Source organism: Sorex fumeus, unplaced genomic scaffold (assembly GCF_029834395.1).
Source record: "Sorex fumeus unplaced genomic scaffold, SorFum_2.1 ptg000063l, whole genome shotgun sequence".
Classification (NCBI taxonomy): Eukaryota; Metazoa; Chordata; class Mammalia; order Eulipotyphla; family Soricidae; genus Sorex; species Sorex fumeus.
In genome coordinates this window covers 3218791-3238529 of record NW_026606120.1, presented here as the reverse complement: position 1 = coordinate 3238529, position 19739 = coordinate 3218791, and the positions used below count along the sequence as shown (strand labels likewise).

General features: G+C 38.8%; 1 protein-coding gene across 1 annotated transcript in view; it reads left to right on the top strand.

Annotated features, from left to right (window-relative positions):
• The window catches only part of LOC130036000 (butyrophilin-like protein 1), a 111190-nt gene extending 93642 nt beyond the window's left edge, over positions 1–17548 (top strand). The window contains exon 10 of the mRNA XM_056127954.1: positions 17374–17548. Within this exon, the coding sequence (XP_055983929.1) occupies positions 17374–17548 (175 nt within the window). The remainder of the gene's footprint in view (positions 1–17373) is intronic.
• Positions 17549–19739: the final 2191 nt, after the last annotated feature.

Below are 19739 nucleotides of genomic sequence, written 5' to 3'. Positions count from 1 at the left end.
CTAGAGGTCTCACGTAAGTCACATAGGAGCACGAAAGAGGAAGTTAGTATTCTTGAAGGAGAAAAAGGAGACCACCATTGATCAAGCTCATCCAGAATCCTCCCTCATAGCCAGAAGAAGAAATTGATAGTGAACTGGAGGGATATACCTTCATACTACTACAGCAACATGAAGAAACAGCGCAAATTCCCACAACAAGGAGTCACTGTCACTGTCACTGTCCTCCCGTTGTTCATCGATTTGCTCGAGCGGGCCCAGTAACATATCCATTGTGACGATTGTTACTGTGTTTAGCATATTGAGTACATCACGGGTAGCTTGCCAGGCTTTGCTGTGCAGGCAAGATACTCACGGTAGCTTGCCGGGCTCTCTGAGAGGAACGGAGGAATCGAACCCGGGTCAGCCATGTTGGCTGCTTGCAAGGCAAATACCCTACCCACTGTGCTATTGCTCCAATGAGGAGTGGATGGAGAAAAGAGCACAGAAAATTCAACAGGAAATACCCACAAATACAATCTCTCTAATAAAGAATTCAGAGATGAAATGTTGAAGATGTTGAATCAGCTCAAAGAAACAGTGGAAGAGGCATCCAACAAATTAAAGGAGGATATGAAGTAAACAGTGGAATAGACAGCCAATAAGTACAGGAAGAAATGAGAGCAGAAATAAGAAAGCTACAAACAGAAGTTCCATTAATAAAGAATTTGGTGTCACTGGCGATAGGTGTCACTGTCCTCCCATTGTTCATTGATTTTCTCGAGTGGGCCCAGTAATGTCTCCATCGTGAGACATGTTACTGTGTTTGGCATATCGAATACATCACGAGTAATTGCCAGGATTTGCCGTGTGGGCGAGATACTCTTGGTAGTGGGTGCCCTCAACACTAGAATGACAACAGCCGAAGACATAATCAGTGAGGTTGAAGATGAGATGCATCAATCATATAGGAAACAAGACATAATGGAAACAGACCTCAAAATAGTGCTTTGGGCGAATAAGAGACCTAGGGGATGACTTAAAGAGGAACAGCATAAGAATCATGGAACTACCAGAAGGACAGGGAGGCAACCCCAACGAAGTAGAAACATATATAGATATTGCTGAGAAGTGCCCTTGGAGAATGTAGGCATCCAGATCCAAGGAACCTGAAGAGTACCAGATAAAAGAGAACCTAACAAAAAGACTTCAAGACATCATAATCAGAGTGACAAGCACCATAGCTAGAGACACAATACTGCAAGCAGCAAGGTCAAAGAAGAAAATCATATACAAAGGAACTCTCTTAGGTTTACAGAGGTTTACAGAAGACTTATCAGAGGAAACCATCTGAGCCCGAAGACAAAGGAAGAATATAGTGAAAAAAACTCAATGAAATGAATGCTTCACCAAGAATACTTCGTCTGGCTAAACTCTCACTCAAACTCGAAGGAATAATACACTATTTCATGGATAAACAACAGCTCAGGAGCTTCATAGACTGAAAACCAACCTTAAAAGAAGGACTAAAGGGGTTACTGTAAGACAATAAAAACATCTACAAGCACAACAAACCTTTATAGAAAGATGGCACAAAACCCCATGACAATAATTTCACTCAATGCCAATGATCCAAATGCACCACTTAAGAGACACGGAGTGGCAAAACGGATTGAAATGAATGGATTGAAATAAATAAATTCTGCTGACTACAGGAAATGCATCTGAACAGTCAGAGTAAACAGACTCAAAGTCAAAGGATGGAAAATAATCCTTCAAGCAAACAACTTCCTGAAAAAAGACGGGGTGGCCATAATAGTATTCTAACATATATTTCAGACTGAAACACATTAGAAGGGACAGTGAAGGCCATTTTTAAATGATCAAGGCATATGCACATCTGGAAGAAATCATACTCCTAAACATCACTTGATCACTTGACTTCCCATTAATCATCGATTTTCTCGAGTGGGCACCAATAACGTCTCCATTTGTCTCTGTTGCGTGCTGTAGTGTAGCCCAGTGGCATCTGTTCGTTCTAGGACCATGAAGAGCCTGAAACCGATTGTTCAGAATTTTGATGAAGAAGTCTAACCATCTGGTAGGTGGGCAGCCATGCGGTCTTTTGAAGTCCCATAGAATCCAGTCAGTAACAGTTCTAGTCCAATGGTCGTCTCCAAATCTCATTACGTGACCAGCCCATCTGATTTTTGACGCCTTGGCAAACGAGACAGCATCCCTGATTCTTGATCGTCGACGGAGGTAGGAACTTCGGATTCTTTCTCTCATTTGAGTGAAACGTGATATTCCAAGCATAGCTCTTATGATTCCTCTTTGGGAGACCCAAATAGCGTTCTCATCCTGTTTGTGTAGGGCCCAGGTCTCTGAGGCATATGTTAATGCAGGAAAAACAGTGGAATCAAAGAGATGTGCCAGGAACCGGAAGTTCGTCGTCCTCTTAGTTATTTCTTCGACGTTCTTGAAGGCTTCCAAGCCACTCTCTTCCTCATGCGCAATTCAGGTGCCAGGTCATTTGTCATGTTGACTTCTTGACCTAGGTACACATAATGAATTGCATTTGGAGATGGTCATTTCATTGAGAGCGAATGGAGCATCAGGAACGAGGCTGTTTCTCATAAACATTGTCTTCATAAGATTCAGCTGTAGTCTGACCTTTCCACACTCACGGTCGAAGTTGGCCAGCATTTGTGCCGCTTGGCTAATGTTTGGTGTTATTAGAACAATGTCATCAGCAAAGCAGAGGTGGTGTAGTTGCCGACCATCTATCTTTACTCCCATTCCTTCCCATTCCAGTCATCACATGATGTTCTCAAGGGTGGCACTGAAATGGTATCACCCTGCCGAACCCCTCTCTTGACATCGATGATTACTTCTTTGTAGAATGGTGAGATCCTGGTAGTGAATCCGTAATACAGTTCATGAAGAATCCTGATGTATTGAGTTTGAATACCCTGATTGGCTAGGGCTTCAATGACTGCTTCCCTCTCAACAGAATCAAAGGCTTTCTTTAAATCAATGAATGTTAGACAGAGTGGCATCTTGAGCTCCCGAGAAATCTCATTGAGCTTGGTTATCGTGTGGATATGGTCGATGGTGTTGAATCCTTTTCGGAACCCTCCTTGCTTGCATGGTTATCTTTCATTTAGTGTTCTGCCAATCCTATTCAGCATGACTCGAGTGAACAGCTTGTAGATGATAGACAATAGGCAAATTGGGTGATAGTTGCCAATATCGTGGATGTCTCCCTTCTTGTACAGTAGTACAGTCCTGCTGGTTTTCCATTGGGATGGAACCTTGCATTCAGACAGGTAGGGTGTGAAGAGGTGAGCCAGCATATTGATGAGTACTGATGGCAGGTTCTTCAGGTGTTCAGGTCTGACCTTGCTGGGCTGGGTGCTGTTCGTTTCTTCTTCTTTTTTTTTTTTTACAGAGATAACAAGACATTTTATTCTCACAGAACATAACAATTTTTTTATTAAACATTTTTTTAATAGTGAGACATCATGAGGTACAGTTTCAGACTTACGCATTTTTGTGCTTGGGTTTCAATTATACAATGATCAAATACCCATCCCTCCACCAGTGCCCATTTCCCACCACCACGGATCCCAGTATCCCTCCCACCCCCCATCCCATCCTGCCACTGTGGCAGGGCATTACCTTTTGTTCTCTCTCTCTTATTGGGTGTTGTGGTTTGCAAAAGAGGCAATGGGTAACAATATTGTTTAGTCTATAGTTTACATTCCGCATAATTCTCCCATCTGGGAGGATCCTCCCAACACCTTTATTTAGTGTTACCTTCTCTATCTGAGCTCCCTTTTCCCCTAATATGTGTGGTTGGCCTCCAAGCCATGGAGTAAAATTCCTGGTACTAATCTCGGTTAGTCTTGCTTGTTAGTCTCCTATTTTGTTACTTTATGTTCCCCAGATGAATGCAATCTTTCTATGTCTATCCCTTTCTTTCTGAGTCATTTTGCTTAACATGATACTTTGCATGTAGTACCACTTGTATGTAAATTTCGTGACTTCGTCTTTTCTAACAGCTACATAGTACTCCATTCTGTAAATGTACCAAAGTTCCTTTAACCAGTCATCTGTTCTCGGGCATTCAGGTTTTTTCCAGATTCTGGCTATTGTAAGGAGTGCTGCAATGAACAGACAATTGCAGATGTCACTTCAGCTATACTTTTTTGCCTCTCTGGGATATATTCCCAGGAGTGGCATTGCTGGATTAAATGGGAGCTCAATTTCTAATTTTTTGAGAATTGTCCATACTGTTTTCCAAAAGGGCTGAACCAGTCGGCATTCCCACCAACAGTGAGGGAGTGTCCCTTTATCACCACATCCGCGCCAGCACTGGTTGCTTTTGTTCTTGTGGATATGGGCCAGTCTCTGTGGTGTGAAATGATATCTCATTGTGGTTTTGATCTGCATCTCCCTGATGATAAATGATGTGGAGCATTTTCTCATGTGCCTTTTAGCATTCGGATTTCTTCTTTGTGAAAGTTTCTATTCATTTCATCCCCCCATTTTTTGATGGGATTGAATGTTTTCTTTTCGTGGAGTTCAACCAGTACTTTGTAAATCCTTGACATCAACCCCTTATCTGATGTGTATTTGGCGAATATCATTTTCCCATTCTGTAGACTGGCTTTTTATTTTGGTCACTGTCTCTTTTGAGGTGCAGAAGCTTCTTCGTTTAAGATAGTCCCATTTGTCTATCTCTGTTTTCACTGGCTTGGCCAGCTGTGTGACATCTTTGAAGACACCATTAGCTTCAATGTCATGCAGGGTTTTGCCAACTTTTTCCTCAATGTACCTTATGGATTCCGGTCTGATGTTGAGGTCTTTAATCCACTTAGATCTTACTTTCGTACATGGAGTTAGGCAGAGATCTGAGCCCAGTATTTTGCATGTAGTTGTCCAGTTTTGCTAGCACAATTTGTTAAAGAGGCTTTCCATGCTCCACTTCACTTTTCTTGCCGCCTTATCGAAGATTAGATGCTCGTATGCTTGGGGGGAGATGTCAGTATATTCAACCCTCTTCCATTGGTCTACAGCTCTGCCTTTGTTCCAGTAGCATGCTATTTTAATTATTACTGCCCTGTAGTAGAATTTGAAGTTAGGGAAGTTGATTCCTCCCATTTTCTTTTTCGCAAGAATTGCTTTAGCTATTCGTGGGGGCTTATTGTTCCATATAAATTTCAGGAGTGTTTGCTCCATTTCTTTGAAGAATGTCTTGAGTATCCTAATAGGGATTGCATTGAATCTATACAGTGCTTTGGGAAATATTGCCATTTTGACAATGTTAATTCTCCCGATCCATCAACAGGGGGTATTTTTCCATTTCCTTGTATCCTCTTTTATTTCCTGAAGTTGTGTTTTGCAGTTTTCTTTGTACAGGTCCTTTACTTCCTTAGTTAAGGTTAATTCCTAAGTACTTGATTTTCTGGGGCACAATTGTAAACAGGATTGTTTTCTTCATGTCACTTTCTTCTCTCTCACTGTTTGCATATGGAAAACCATGGACTTTTGGGTATTGATTTTATAGCCTGCTACTTTACTATACAAGCCTATTTTTTTTTTTAAAGTTTCTTGGTAGTGGTTTTAGGATTCTTTAATTATACTATCATATCATCTGCGAATCGTGAGAGCTTGATTTCTTCCTTTCCTACCTGAATTCTCCTAATATCTTTTTCTTGCCTAATCTCTATTGCAAGTACTTCCAGTACTATATTGAACAGCAGTGTAGAGAGTGGACATCCTTGTCTCACCCTGATCTTAGAGGTAAGGCTCTCAGTTTTTCGCTATAGAGGGTGATGCTTGCTGTAGGCTTGTGGTAGATGGCTTTAACTAAATTGAGGAAAGTCCCCTCTATCCGCATTTTGGCTAGGGTTTTCATCATAAAAGGGTGCTGGATCTTGTCAAATGCTTTCTCTGCATCTATTGATATGATCATATGATTTTTGTCTTTTCTTTTGTTGATATGGTGGATTATGTTGATTTCCGAGTGCTAAACCAGTCTTGCATCCCTGGGATGAATCCTACGTGGTCATGGTGTATGATCTTTTTGATGAATAGTTGAATTCTATTTGTTAGTATTTTGTTGAGAATCTTCGCATCCGTGTTCATCAGGGATATCTGCCGGTAGTTTTCTTTTCTCATGGTGTCTTTGTTTCCTTTTGGTATTAGGAGATATGGGCTTCATAGAAACTGTTTGGGAGAGTTTCCGTTTTTTCAATTTCCTGGAAAAGCTTGAGAAGGACTTGCAGTAGGTCCTCTTTAAATGTTTGGAAAAATTCGCTAGTCTATCCTCAGTGAATCATGGTCTGAAAAGATGACTGATACTATTTCTATCTTCCTGATTCTGTTGAGGTATGTTTTGTGTCCTAGCAAATGGTCTATTTTGGAAAATGTTCTATGTGCACTGGAGAATTATGTGTATTCTTTCTTTTTGGGGTGTAAAATCCTGGGCTTTTGTTTTTGAGAAGACTATTGATTACAGTTTCTATTTTGTTGATGTTACTAGGTCTATTCAGATACTCCAGATCTTCTTGATTCAGCTTTGGTAGATTATAGGAGTCCAGGAATTTGTCCATTTCTTCTAGATTCTCTTGTTTCGTGGCATACAGACTTTCAAAGTAGTCTCTGATGATCTTTTGGATTTCTTTGGTTTCTGTTGCGATAGCCCCCTTCTCCTTTCTGATTCGGTTTATTAGGGTTCTCTCTCTCTGTTTCTTTGTGAGTGTTGCTAGCAGTTTATCTACCTTGTTTATTTTCTCTAAGAACCAGGTCTTCGTTTCATTGATCTTTCAGATTGTTTCTTTGGTTTCCATGTCATTGATTTCTGCTCTAAGTTTTATGATCTCTTTCCTTCTGCCTGATTTAGGCTCTTTCTGTTGATCTTTTTCTAAGTTCTTGAGTTGTGAGGTCAAGTTTTTTATGTGCATCCTTTCTATATACCTAATATATGCTTGCATAGCTATAAATTTTCCCCTTAATACGGATTTTGCTGCATCCCATAGGTTCTGGTAGCTCGTGTCTTCATTCTCATTTGTTTTCAGGAATTTTTCATTTCGTCCTTGACTTCGTTCCTGACCCACTTATTGTTCAGCATTGAATTTTTTAATTTCCAGGTGTTTGATTTGGTTCTCCGTGTCTGTGTGTGACTCACTTCTATCCTCAGTGCATCATGGTCTGAAAAGATGGCTGATACTATTTCAATCTTCCTGATTCTGTTGAGGTATGTTTTGTGTCCTAGCACATGGTCTATTTTGGAAAATGTTCCATATGCACTGGAGAAGAATGTGTATTCTTTCTTTTTTGGGGTGTAAAGCCCTTTATAGGTCCATAAGCCCTTTCTCTTATATTTATTCTTTCAAAGAAAATGATTCCTTTCTGGGTTTTGTTCTTGTTGATCCTTTCAGAGGTGATAAGATGATGTTGAAGTCTCCAAGTACTATTGTGTTGCTAGCAATGTCCTCCTTAAAATCTGTTACCAGTTGTTTTAAATATTTAGCTGTTCTCTCATTAGGTGCGTATACATTTAAGAGTGTGATTTCTTCCTGTTGTACGTATCCCTTGATGAAGAGAGAATAGCCTTCACTGTCCCTGCAAATCGTTTTCAAGATGTAATTAATGTTGTCGGATACTAGTATGGCCACCCCAACTTTTTTGCAGGAGCTGTTGGCTTGCAGGATTGTTTTCCATCCTTTAACTTTGAGTCTGTGTTTGCTCTGAGTGTTGAGATGAGTTTCTTGTAGGCAGCAGAATGTTGAGTTCTGTCTCTGTATCCATTTTGCCACTCTGTGTCTCTTAAATGGTGAATTTATACCTTTGACATTGAGAGAGAGAGTATGGTAATGGGGTTTTGTGTCATCTTTCTGTAAGGGTGTGTTGTGGTTGTAGGGTTTGTCTTGTCTTAGAGCTGCCCCTTTAGTACTTTTTTAGGTTTGGTTTTGAGTCTATGAAGTTCCTGAGCTGCTGTTTATCTAGAAAATATTGTACCGTTCCTTCGATTTTGAGTGAGAGTTTAGCCGGATAGAGTATTCTTGGTGAAGCATTCATTTCAGTGAGTTTTTTGACTGTATCTCGCCATTGCCTTTGGGCTTGGAGGGTTTCCTCTGATAGGTCTGCTGTGAATTTAAGGGGTGCTTCTTTGAATGTTATTTCTTTTTTTGCCCTTGCTGCTTGTAGTATTGTGTCTCTATCGGCAGCATAGATCATTCTAACTATAATATGTCTTGGAGTGTTTCTGTTAGTGTCTTTTTTAGCTGGCACCCTTTGGGCTTCTTGACTCTGAATGGGTGTATTGTGGAGCTCTGGGAATTTCTCAGCGATGATTGGTTTTTTCATTGGGATTCTTTCCCTGAGCTTCTGGTAGTCCAATGATTCTAATGTTGTTTCTTTTGGAATCGTCTCCTAGGACTCTGATTCTCTGTAGAGCTATTTTGAGGTCCTTTGCCACTGTTTGTTGTTGCATGTTGGCTTGGTGCAGCTGATCTCCCAGCTCACTAATTCTTTCCTCAGCTGTGGTCATTCATTTTTTGAGGGCACAGAGTGAGTTTTTGATTTCATCTATGGAATCTCTGATCCGTGCCATTTCTGTGAGAAGCTTTCCAATTTCCGCTCTTATTTCTTGCTGTATTTTGTCGATTGTGTGATCAATTGTTTCTTTCATGTCCTCTTTCAATTTACTGGATATCTGTCTGTTTCATTGAGTTGATTGAACATCTTAATGACTTCATATCTGAATTCTTTGTCAGAGAGGTCCCTAAGGTGGCTAGCACCTACTGAGGCTTCTGTACTTGTTTCCTCGTCGTCTCCCTGTGGCGGGGATTTGCGTTGTTTCTTCATGTTTGTGTGTAGGTGTAGGACTTAGATGTCTTGGTTTGAGTAAAGTACTTGCGGCCGCGTGAGCATTGGCCCGCAGGAAATTAGGTCTCGTCCACTTTTAAAAGCCACGCCCACTACTAAAGTGGCCACCCCCCCACGGATACCTGGTGTGTGTCCGGGGAGTAAAGACTGGGTGGGGAGAAGAGACCAGCTGGACTTGGGCGGCGGAAAGGGAGAGGCAGAGAGGCTCAGAGCTGCTTTGTCTCCCGGCGTCCGGGGGATGCCTTGGGGCTTGCACAGTGAAATCCACGTCCCGGGTTCAAGAGGCGGTGGGAAAACTGACCTGGGTGGTTGTGGAGACTGCTGTTCATTTGTTTACTGACAAAATGGCATATTGGGTTTCGGAAGGGAGAACATTGGGAACGACATATCCATCCTGTGGAATTTGGTATGTGGGCAGGTGGACATGGTTATAGAAGAGATCTTAGTAGAAGTCATGAATAATCTTCTCCATTGCCCTTCTGGAAGATGTGATAGATCCATCAGGACATCAGAGGGCAGTCATCTTGGTTTTGCAGTTGGCGAAGGACAGGCGGGCATTACAAATGCTTTTCCCAGCTTCTGCCACATCTACCAGTACTTCTGCTCTACTCTCTTTGAGGAGTTCCTTGATGGCATCTCTGCATTGCTTTGTGAGCTCGGATTTTCGCTTGCGGTTGCCTGAGGTATACGCCAAACCACGTTGGCGAATAAGCTCAAGAGTTTTCAATGACAGTCGTCTTTTTGTGGCTATCTCTCTCTTAGCGTTCCTCGCAAAAACATATATACTCCTAAACATATATGCACCTAATGAAGGGCCAGCAAAATACATAAAACAATTGCTAATACACTTCAAGGAGTACACTGGTAGCAACCCAATAGAACTCAGAGACTTCAACGGTGCCTTGTCATCTCTTGACAGATCAACGAGGCTAAACCTTAGTATGAAAGTTCTGGCTCTGAAAGAAGAAATGGAAGAGAGAGTGCTGGTAGATGTATACAGTGCTTTTCATATCTTAAAAACCGAATACACATTCTTTTCCAGTGCACATGGAACATTTTCCAAGATAAACCATATGCTGGACCACAAAACACACCTCATTAGAATCAGCAAGATAGAAACTGTATCAATGATCTTCTCATACCATGATGCACTGAAGATAGATGTTGATCACACACAGAAATGGAGAATCAAATAAAACAACTGGAAATTAAACATCTGAATGCGGAAAAACCATGAGTTAGAGAGGAAATCAAAGAAGAAATCAAAAGATACTTGGAAACAAATGAGAATGATGACATGGGCTACCAGGACTTTTGAGACAAAACTAAAGCAGTGTAAAGGGTAAAATCTATAGCTCTGCTAACATTTATCAGGAAGGAAGAAAAGGTCCACATAAATAACTTGTCTTCATTGCTTACAATCTTACAAAATGACAAAAAAAGAAGCCCCAAACAGGCAGGATGAAAGAAATAAAATTTAGAGCAGAAATCAAGGTGGATTCCCATAAAACAATCTAAAAGATCACTGAAACAAAAAGATGATTCATTAAAAAAAACAACATTGATAACCCCCAGCATGAATAACAAGAAAAGAGAGAGAGTGCCCTATTAAAACGAAACAGAAATAAAAAGGGGGGCATCACAACAGAAGCCAAAGAAATTCAAAAGATCATCAGAGATTACTTAGTCTGTGTGGCAAAAGAGAAATTGAAGAAATGGATAAATTTCTGGATTTCTATGACCTCCCAAGACTGAACCAAGAAGATTTGGAATACCTAAATAGACCTATCATTATCAAGAAAATTGAAACAGTAATTAAAAGTCTTCTCCAAAACAAAAGTCCATGTCTAGATGGTTTCACTAGCGAATTCTTCCAAACATTTAAAAAGGATCTATTGCCAGTGATTTTCAAACTTTTACAGGAAAGTGAATAATCAGAAACAATCCCAAACAGTTACTATGAGGCAGACATAACCCTAATACCAAAATAAGACAAAGAAACCACAACAAAAGAAAATTACAGGATGATGAACGCAGAAGCAAAAATCCTCAACAAAATATTAGTGAGTATAATGCAGCAACTCATCAAAAACATCATATACCATGAGCAAGTGGGATTCATTCTGGGGATGTAAGGATGGTTTAACATTTGCAAGTCAATCAACATAATCCATAATATTAATAAAAGAAAAGATAAAATATATGATCATTTCAATAGATGCAGAGAAAGCATTTGACAGATCCAGCACTCATTTATGATGAAAACTCTCTGTAAAATAGGCATTGAAGCAATTTTCCTCAATATAGTCAAAGTCATCTACCACAAGTCCACAGCAAGCATCATTCTCAATAGGGAGAAACTAAAAGCCTTTGTTCTAAGGGGAAAAGAGAACATGTCCATTCTCACCACTTCTATTCAATATAGTGCTAGAAGTTCTGGCCATAGCAGTTAGTCAAGAAAAAGATATTAAGTGCATCCAGATAGGAAAGGAAGAAATCAAGCTCTCACTATTTGAAAATGACATGATACCATACTTAGAGAACCCTAAAGTCTTTACCAAAAAGCTCCAGGATATAACAAATTTGTTTAATAAAGTCGCAGGCTATAAAATGAATACTCAAAAAGTCCATGGATTTCCTATATGCAAATAAGGAATGACAAGAAAGATATATGAAAAAAAATTCCATTCACAGTCATGCCTCAGAAAATCAAGTACTTCAGAATAAGCTTAACTGAGGAGGTCAAGGACGTGTATCAAGAAAAATACAAAACTCTAGTTTAAGAAATAAAAGAGGACATGAGGAAATGAAACCACATCTGCTGCTCATGGATTGGGAGGATTAACATTGTCAAAATGGCTATACTCTCCAAAGCATTATACAGATTCAATGTGATCTCTATAAGAATACCTTTGATATTCTTCTAAGAAATTGATCAAACACTCCTGAAATTCATATGGAATGAAAGCCCCAACAAATAGCTAAAGCAATTCTTGGGGGGAAAATATGGAAGGCATCAACTTCCCCAAATTCAAACTGTACTACAAAGAGGTAATAATTAAAATATAGTATTAAAACAAAGACAGATCCACAGACCAACGGAATAACATTGAATATGCTTAAATACACCATTAAATATATGATCATATAATCTTTGATAAGGGAACTAGAAATATAAAGTAAAGCAAGGGAACCCTCTTTAACAAATGGTGCTGGCAAAACTAGATTGCTACATCCAAAAATATGGGTTCAGACCTCTACCTAACACCATGCACAAATGTCAGATCAAAATGTATTAAAGACCTCAATATCATACCAGAATGAACAAGATACATTGAAGAAAAGTTTGACAAAACCCTCCACGATGTTGAAGCTAAAGGTATCTTCAAAGAAGAAACGTTACTGACCAAGCAAGTGGAAGCAGATATAAACAAATGGGATTATTTTAAACTAAGAAGCTTCTGAACCTCAAAAGAAACAGTGACCAGGATACAAAGATAGTCTCTAGAATGGGAAAGGATATTCACCCAGTACCCTCTGTTAAGGGGTTAATATCAAGGACATACAAGTCACTATTTTAACTGTATATGAAAAATACATCCAATCCTATCAGAAAATGGGGTGATGAAATAAACAGAAACTTTTTAAAAGAAGACATTTTAATAGCCAAAAATCACATTTAAAAATGCTCTTCATCACTAATCATCACAGAGATGCAGATCAAAACAACAATTAGATATCACTTCACGTCTTTTGGAAAACAACATGTACATTTCTCAAAAGTCTATAAATTGAGCTCCCATTTGACCCAGCAATACCACTTCTGTGAATATACCCTGGGTACCCAAAAACACAGAGCAGAAACATCATCTGCACTCCTATGTTCATTGCAGCACTATTCACTATAGCCAGAATTTGGAAACAACCTGAGTTCCCAAGAACAGATGAATGGATAAGCAAACTATGGCACATCTATACAATGGAATATTATACAGCTATCAGGAAAACTGAAGTCATGAAATTTGCCTATAAATGGATGGAAGTGGAGAATATCATGCTGAGTGAAATGATTCATAAGGAAATGGACAGATATAGAATGACCACATTAATTTGTGGTATATAAAATTATCTATACTAGAAGACTAATATTCCTGGATAGGGAAAACAGGGGTAAGGAGTACTGGTCAATGGTTGGATCTAACCACAAGTGTGTGTGGGCTGACGGTAGGTAACATAGAGAAGAGACCCCCATGACAATAGAGGTGGGAATTATCATGATGGACAAGAATTAAAAGTAGGTAAGGAATATTCTTGATAACCTTTTAGTATCAGTATTGTAAACCAAAACATCCAAAAGGATAAAGAAAGAGATAGAGAAGAAAAGTGACTGCTACAGATGCAGGCAAGGGGTGGTGGGGTGGGGGTTGATGGGAGGGAATCTGGGGACACTCAGGCTGAGAAATGTACTCTGGTGAAGATATGAGTGTTGAAATACTGTATGACTGAAATTCAATCAGGAACAGCTTTGAAATGGTCTATCACAGTGATTCAGTAAAAAGTTGAAAAAAATTTTAAAAATTATAAAATAAAAAATAAAAAAAGAATCATGCAAGTTGCTGAAAGTAGACTATAGACCAAACATGATTGTCACTCAATGCCTCTTTTGCAAACCACAACACCCAAAAGGAGAGAGAACAAAAGGGAATGCTCTGTCACAGAGGCAGTGTTGGGTGGGGGGATGGGGAGTGGGAGGGATACTGGGTCCCGTGGTGGAGGAAAATGGGCACTGGTGGAGGGATGGGTATTTGATCATTGTATAATTGAAACCCAAGCACAAAAATTTGTAAGTCTACAACTGTACCTCATGGTGTTTCACTAATAACAATTAAAAAAAAAAGAATCATGCAAGTCAATGGTAAAAAATAAAAGTTGGGCAGCCTTATTTATTTTTTTATTTTTATTTTTTGGGTCACAACCTGCAATGCACAGGGGTTACTCCTGGCTCTGCACTCAGGAATTACCTCTGGCGGTGCTCAGGGGAACATATGGGATGCTGGGAATTGAGCCCGGGTCGGCCACATGCAAGGCAAACCCCCTACCCGCTGCACTATTGCTCCAGCCCCAGTATTATATTCAGAATACTATGTCACTCTCACTGTTCTTCTGTTGTTCATCAATTTGCCCAGTAACGTCTCCATTGTGACACTTGTTACTTGTTGGCATATTGAATATGTCACGTGTAGCTTGCCAGGCTTTGCTGTGCAGGCGAGATACTCTTGGTAGCTTACCGGGCTCTCCAAAAGGGAGGGAGGAATTGAACTTGGGTTGGCCGGGTTGGTTGCATGCAAACGCTTTACCTGCTGAGCTATCGCTCCAGCCCTGTGCAGCCTTATTTATGTCAGATCAAATTGCATTCAATCCAAGGAAAGTAGACAGGCACAATGTTTTTGGTTATAGGAAAAATAAATTATTGACTTTTATCAACCAAATTCATTTTTTATGCCAAATGAAGGGGTGAAAAAATTTATAAAGATCCTGATCAAAGGCCTAAAGAAACACATTGAACAAAACACATTAATAGTGGGAGACTTCACCATTCTGATTTTACTATTAGACAAATTAATGGGAAAAATATCAGTAAATATACAAGAGGAATGGGAAAAAGTGGAATTAACCATGACAATTATATAATTAACAATAAAAAACTAAAATACATATTCTTCTCTAGTATACCTGGAGCATTCTCCAGGACAGAGCACATGCTAGGATATAACTTTAACATATATATATATATATATATATTACATAAATATTTGCTCTTAAGGTTTTCTGGGGCTGGAGCGTTAGCAAAGCAGGTATGGCATTTGCCTTGCACACGGCTGACCCGGGTTCAAATCCTCTGTTCCTCTCAGAGCCCGGCAAGCTACCAAGAGTATTCCACCTGCATGGCAGAGTCTGGCAAGCTCCTTGTGGTGTATTCGATATGCCAAAAACAGTAACAACAAGTCTCACAATGGAGACGTTACTGGTGCCTGCTCAAGCAAATTGATGAACAATGGGAAGACAGTGCTACAGTGCTCAGGTTTTCTGAGAACTCTTCTTACCCCTTTATATCCATTTCTTGGTTTCTATTTGAAATTCCAGGTGATTAATTGTTCCTCTAGCCATTTTCACCAAAACATTCTATTTAAAATTTCTTAATATCTATTTTTAAAATATTTTAAATTATATTATTTCTTCATTAAAATATTTCAATCTATACATAACTTTATTGCTATAAAACCTCTAGTATATTCTTTCAATTTTCAACACTGAATCAGATAAGAAGGTTCTGAATCCACTGAATCCAATTACTTTGTCAGCAATAAAAATTTAACTTGCCCTTTTAAACTCCATAATCTAGGCAACAAAGGTTAACCAGTTTTGTTCCAACATAGATATGCAAAGTCAATTTTATTGAGGCAAATTGCAGCTGTAACCATGTTTATCCAGGTAATAAAATCTAAGCAAGACATTTTATATTATCTAAAGTAGTACGTTCAAAGATCAACAACATAACTAGAAGAGATCAAAGAGAGGAAGAAAGTGAAAAAAAGTCTCCTTTCTATTTTACTCAATATATAATTCATGGAAAACAAATGTAAATGGGAAATTTGAAAATCTTAGAAAATATGTACCAATATTCTCCATCAATCACATCTAAAGTATGATCCATAAGACCAATAAATTTAAGGGATCATGAAGACATATTTAACTCTGTTAATCTATTTACTCTTTTTATTAGTCCACTGTTGACTAGTATTTGCTTAGTAAATTTGACTCTGTTTTCCTTTTGACTGTTTATTAGTTTTTAACTCTTTGCAAAAAAACTCTAAAATTAAAATAAGCTAATTATTCAGAAAATTGTTCCTGGAGCACGAGAAGAGATGAACACAACCATCTTCTGTTGGTTGCTGGGATTGAATTATTTTGTTAGGAATAAATTTTGAGATCATAGAACTTATCTGAAAATCTTCATGTCCTGGTATTTTTTTGACCTGCTTCATTGAGAGGTGTGATGAATTAATTGATACTTGCCAGGTCAAATTGGAGTGTCAAAGTTAAAAAAAATACAAATGGAAAATCTGAAGCATAAAAAGGGAAATTAACTGAAATTCCAAACAATTCATATAGATATAGCTTATTTAAGCAAAGCCTTAAATTATAAAATGAGAGACTGGTTTCTTTATCAAACTAGATTAAATTTAAAATGAAGAAATCCAGAGACTCTTTTGTCATGAATGAATTTTTCTGACCTTCCCCTGACTTTCCTACTAAATCAACTTTTATTATTGCAGTTAGCAGAACTCAATATCACCCTTTGGAAAACTCTAGAATTACAGTTGTTATTTAATAGAAATTCATGATATACTTAATAAAATGTTCATGGTAGGTCATTAATATCACATTGTGCCTTAGATTTTTTAAATTTTTTGATATTTCTAGTCTGAACAGTTAGTAATTAACTAAGAGCAGTGAAAATAGTTCAATTAGTAGAGCACAAGTCCAAAAACTAAAGGTCAGAACAGTAGTGCCACTCCTTCCCCATCCCCACTTCAATACTGCTGGGTGTAACCCCTATAAAAAATGATTAAGCTTATAAGTTCAATGAAATGTAAACAATTTCACTAGGGCATAATGATAGTGTGTGTTGCAAAGCACAATTTTCTTCAAGTCCTTAAATTTATTTAAGGAAAATGTTCTTAGAGAAACTCTACCTTCTATTATCTCTTGTGCATGAAAAACTATAAAATTATGTTCTTAATCATCTTTGTTAATCTAAATCTGTATAATATAAAACTCACAGTTCCTTGTTTCTCAGCTAAAATTTTTCTTTACACATATTATCTAAAATCATGAGGAGAAGGCAGCTTGGAAACTTTTCTTGCTAATACTTCTAAATCTCTCACATGACAGGGAGACTTCTATAGGATATCCACAATCATGGAATGTTTTACATAATTACCAAAAGGTTCATAAAAGTGACATCAATATGAGGAAATAAGAGTCTATAGGACCAATTGGAATCTTTACTAAAATACAAGGAATTAACTTTAATACATCTATTAAATTTGGTTAAAAGCCTATGGGATCTGAAAGATTGAAGTTAATGAAAACACAATTTACTAAAAAGTGAGTAGCTATTCAAATCCCTTCCACCAATCATAAGGCTCATTAGGCCCAGAATGAGGCAACAGAGACTTGGTTTGAAAGATATATGCAAAGCAACACAGTCTCAGGCCCCAGCTAGCAGAGAACTAAAAATTCATGAACCTTTATTTCTTCAGCCTTTCATGACTACCTGCACTCAAAAAGATGTATATTGGTGGTACTTGGAGATGTGGTCCCATGATGCCACAGCAAAGATAAGATTCCATAGAGTCTCTCGCTCAGGAGAGACACCTGAGCTAATTACTGAGAATATAGTTGGGCCTGTGGGAATTTTGTCTGTTTTTGCAGAATGGAACTGAGTGAAAAACAAGGAGAGATCTTGGATGTTGAAATCACTGCCAAAACTGAAGCAAGAGGAGTCACTTTCACAGTACTGCTTCCTCCACCAAGCCAGCTTCTGTCTCTGCAGGTGGAATGGGTGACAAGAGCAGATGAGAGCAGAGAAGTTGTAGCTCATGAATGAGCTATGGCTGGGGTCTTATTCTGATAGGTCCTGGATAGTACCAGCCAGGGAAGTCTATCTTAGAACAATTGTTGGACTAAACAGAAAAGTTTGAGGGCCAGGGTTTCTTTTTTCAGAGGAATTTGGAGAACAGCAACGGTGTACCCGGCTGCATGATGCTAGACTCTGGGACACAGAATAATGGACCTGTACATTGGTTCCTGCTCCTGGTGCCCAGCAGCCATTACAAATTCTAAATAAGCATAACATGATGCTCACCACAACCATACCACAGGACACTTGCCAGACTGTTTCACGTAGGGCACCCCAGAGTGGGGTGGGTGAGATCCCTCCTCATCTCAAGGGACCCAGCCCTGGCAGCTTAAAACCTCCAGAACTTAACCACCGCCATTCTCATGGCTGCACTCCATACGCTTGGGTCGAGCCTCGTGGACACTTCATACCATACACCCTACCCTATACTCTGAGAGTACCACACCACTTTTGATTGGGTTCAAAGTAGGAGGCAACCAATATTGGAGGGAAATATCTTTTTACATATATATATATATATATATGAGAGAGAGAGAGAGAGAGAGAGAGAGAGAGAGAGAGAGAGAGAGCTCACTGTAGACTGCCCTCCCATTTTTTCATCGATTTGCTTGACCGGGCACCAGTAACATCGCCATTGTGAGACTTGTTACTGTTTTTGTCATATAGAATAGAATATGCCATGGGGAGCTTGTCAGACTCTGCCGTGCGGGTGAGATACTCTCGGTAGCTTTCCAGGCTCTCTGGGAGGGATGGAGGAATCGAACCTGGGTCAGCTGTGTGCAAGGGCAAACGTTCTACCTGCTGTGCTATTGCTCCAACATACATACATACATATATATATGTATATATATGAAGCACATAAATATATATATATACATATATATATATATATATATATATATATATATATATGAAGCACACAAGGCTTAACCTCTAACACATGTTAGTGATCTCTTACAGAAGGGCTTAATTACCCTGGATAACAATCTTCACCCACTTTCCTCTAAGAATACTTCTTTGTAACATTTTTAGCGGGTTTTCATAACAAACAATACAAAATATGTTATTTTGATTCTGCTTTGGGGCAGGGATTGGGGTTCGGGATGAAAACACCCGAAATATGGCAGTGGGGAGCTGTAATAGTGGTGGAGTTAGTGTTTGAATATTAAATGTAATGAAATATTGTGAACTACTTTATCAAATAAAAAATACTTAAAAATTATAAATAAGTTTTATGCACTAAGATAATTTAATGTATGAATATTTTCTTTGGATTTTTTTTAACTTGTTTATTGTTTTAGGAGAATACCTCGAAGTTCTCAGAATTCACTTCTGGCTCTGTACTCAGGGATCATTTATGGTGAGCCATCAAAGAATCATAAAAAGTGCAGACAACATTTCCTAGGTTGGGCACTTTACCAGATGTACTATATCTCCAACCATGTATAAGGGTATTCTTGAGAAAATCTTGTGATATCCTAAGTAAATTTTGCATGGATAGGCTATAATTATTTATGATGATACATATCACGGTCATCACGGTCCTCCCGTTGTTCATCGATTTGCTCGAGGGGGCCTAGTAATGTCTCCATCGTGAGACATGTTATTAAAGTAATATTAATTTATTTCAACATGCTTAGTTGATTTTCCAATAAGCACAGGTTTAGTAAAGCTAAATTTAAAAACATGAATTGGTAGCGTATGTTTATGTACATATAAATGTATCACTTAATCACTTAATCACTTAACTTCCCGTTAGTCGTCGATTTGCTCGAGCGGGCGCCAGTAACGTCTCCATTTGTCCCTGTCGCGTGCTAGTGTAGCCCAATGGCATCTGTTCGCTCCGGGAACATGAAGGGCCTCAAACCGATCGTTCATGATCTTGACGAAGAAGTCTGACCATCTGGTAGGTGGGCGGCCACGCGGTCTCTTGACATCCCGTGGAATCCAATCAGTAACAGCTCTAGTCCAACGGTCGTCTTTAAATCTCATTACATGACCAGCCCATCTGATTTTCGACACCTTGGCAAATGAGACAGCGTCATATAAATGTATATATATGACAAATATATGTATATATGTGTTATTGAAATTTGCATTTTTAAGGCTGGTGAGGTAACTCAAAAGGATGGTGTACATGAGGCTCTGTTCAATCCCT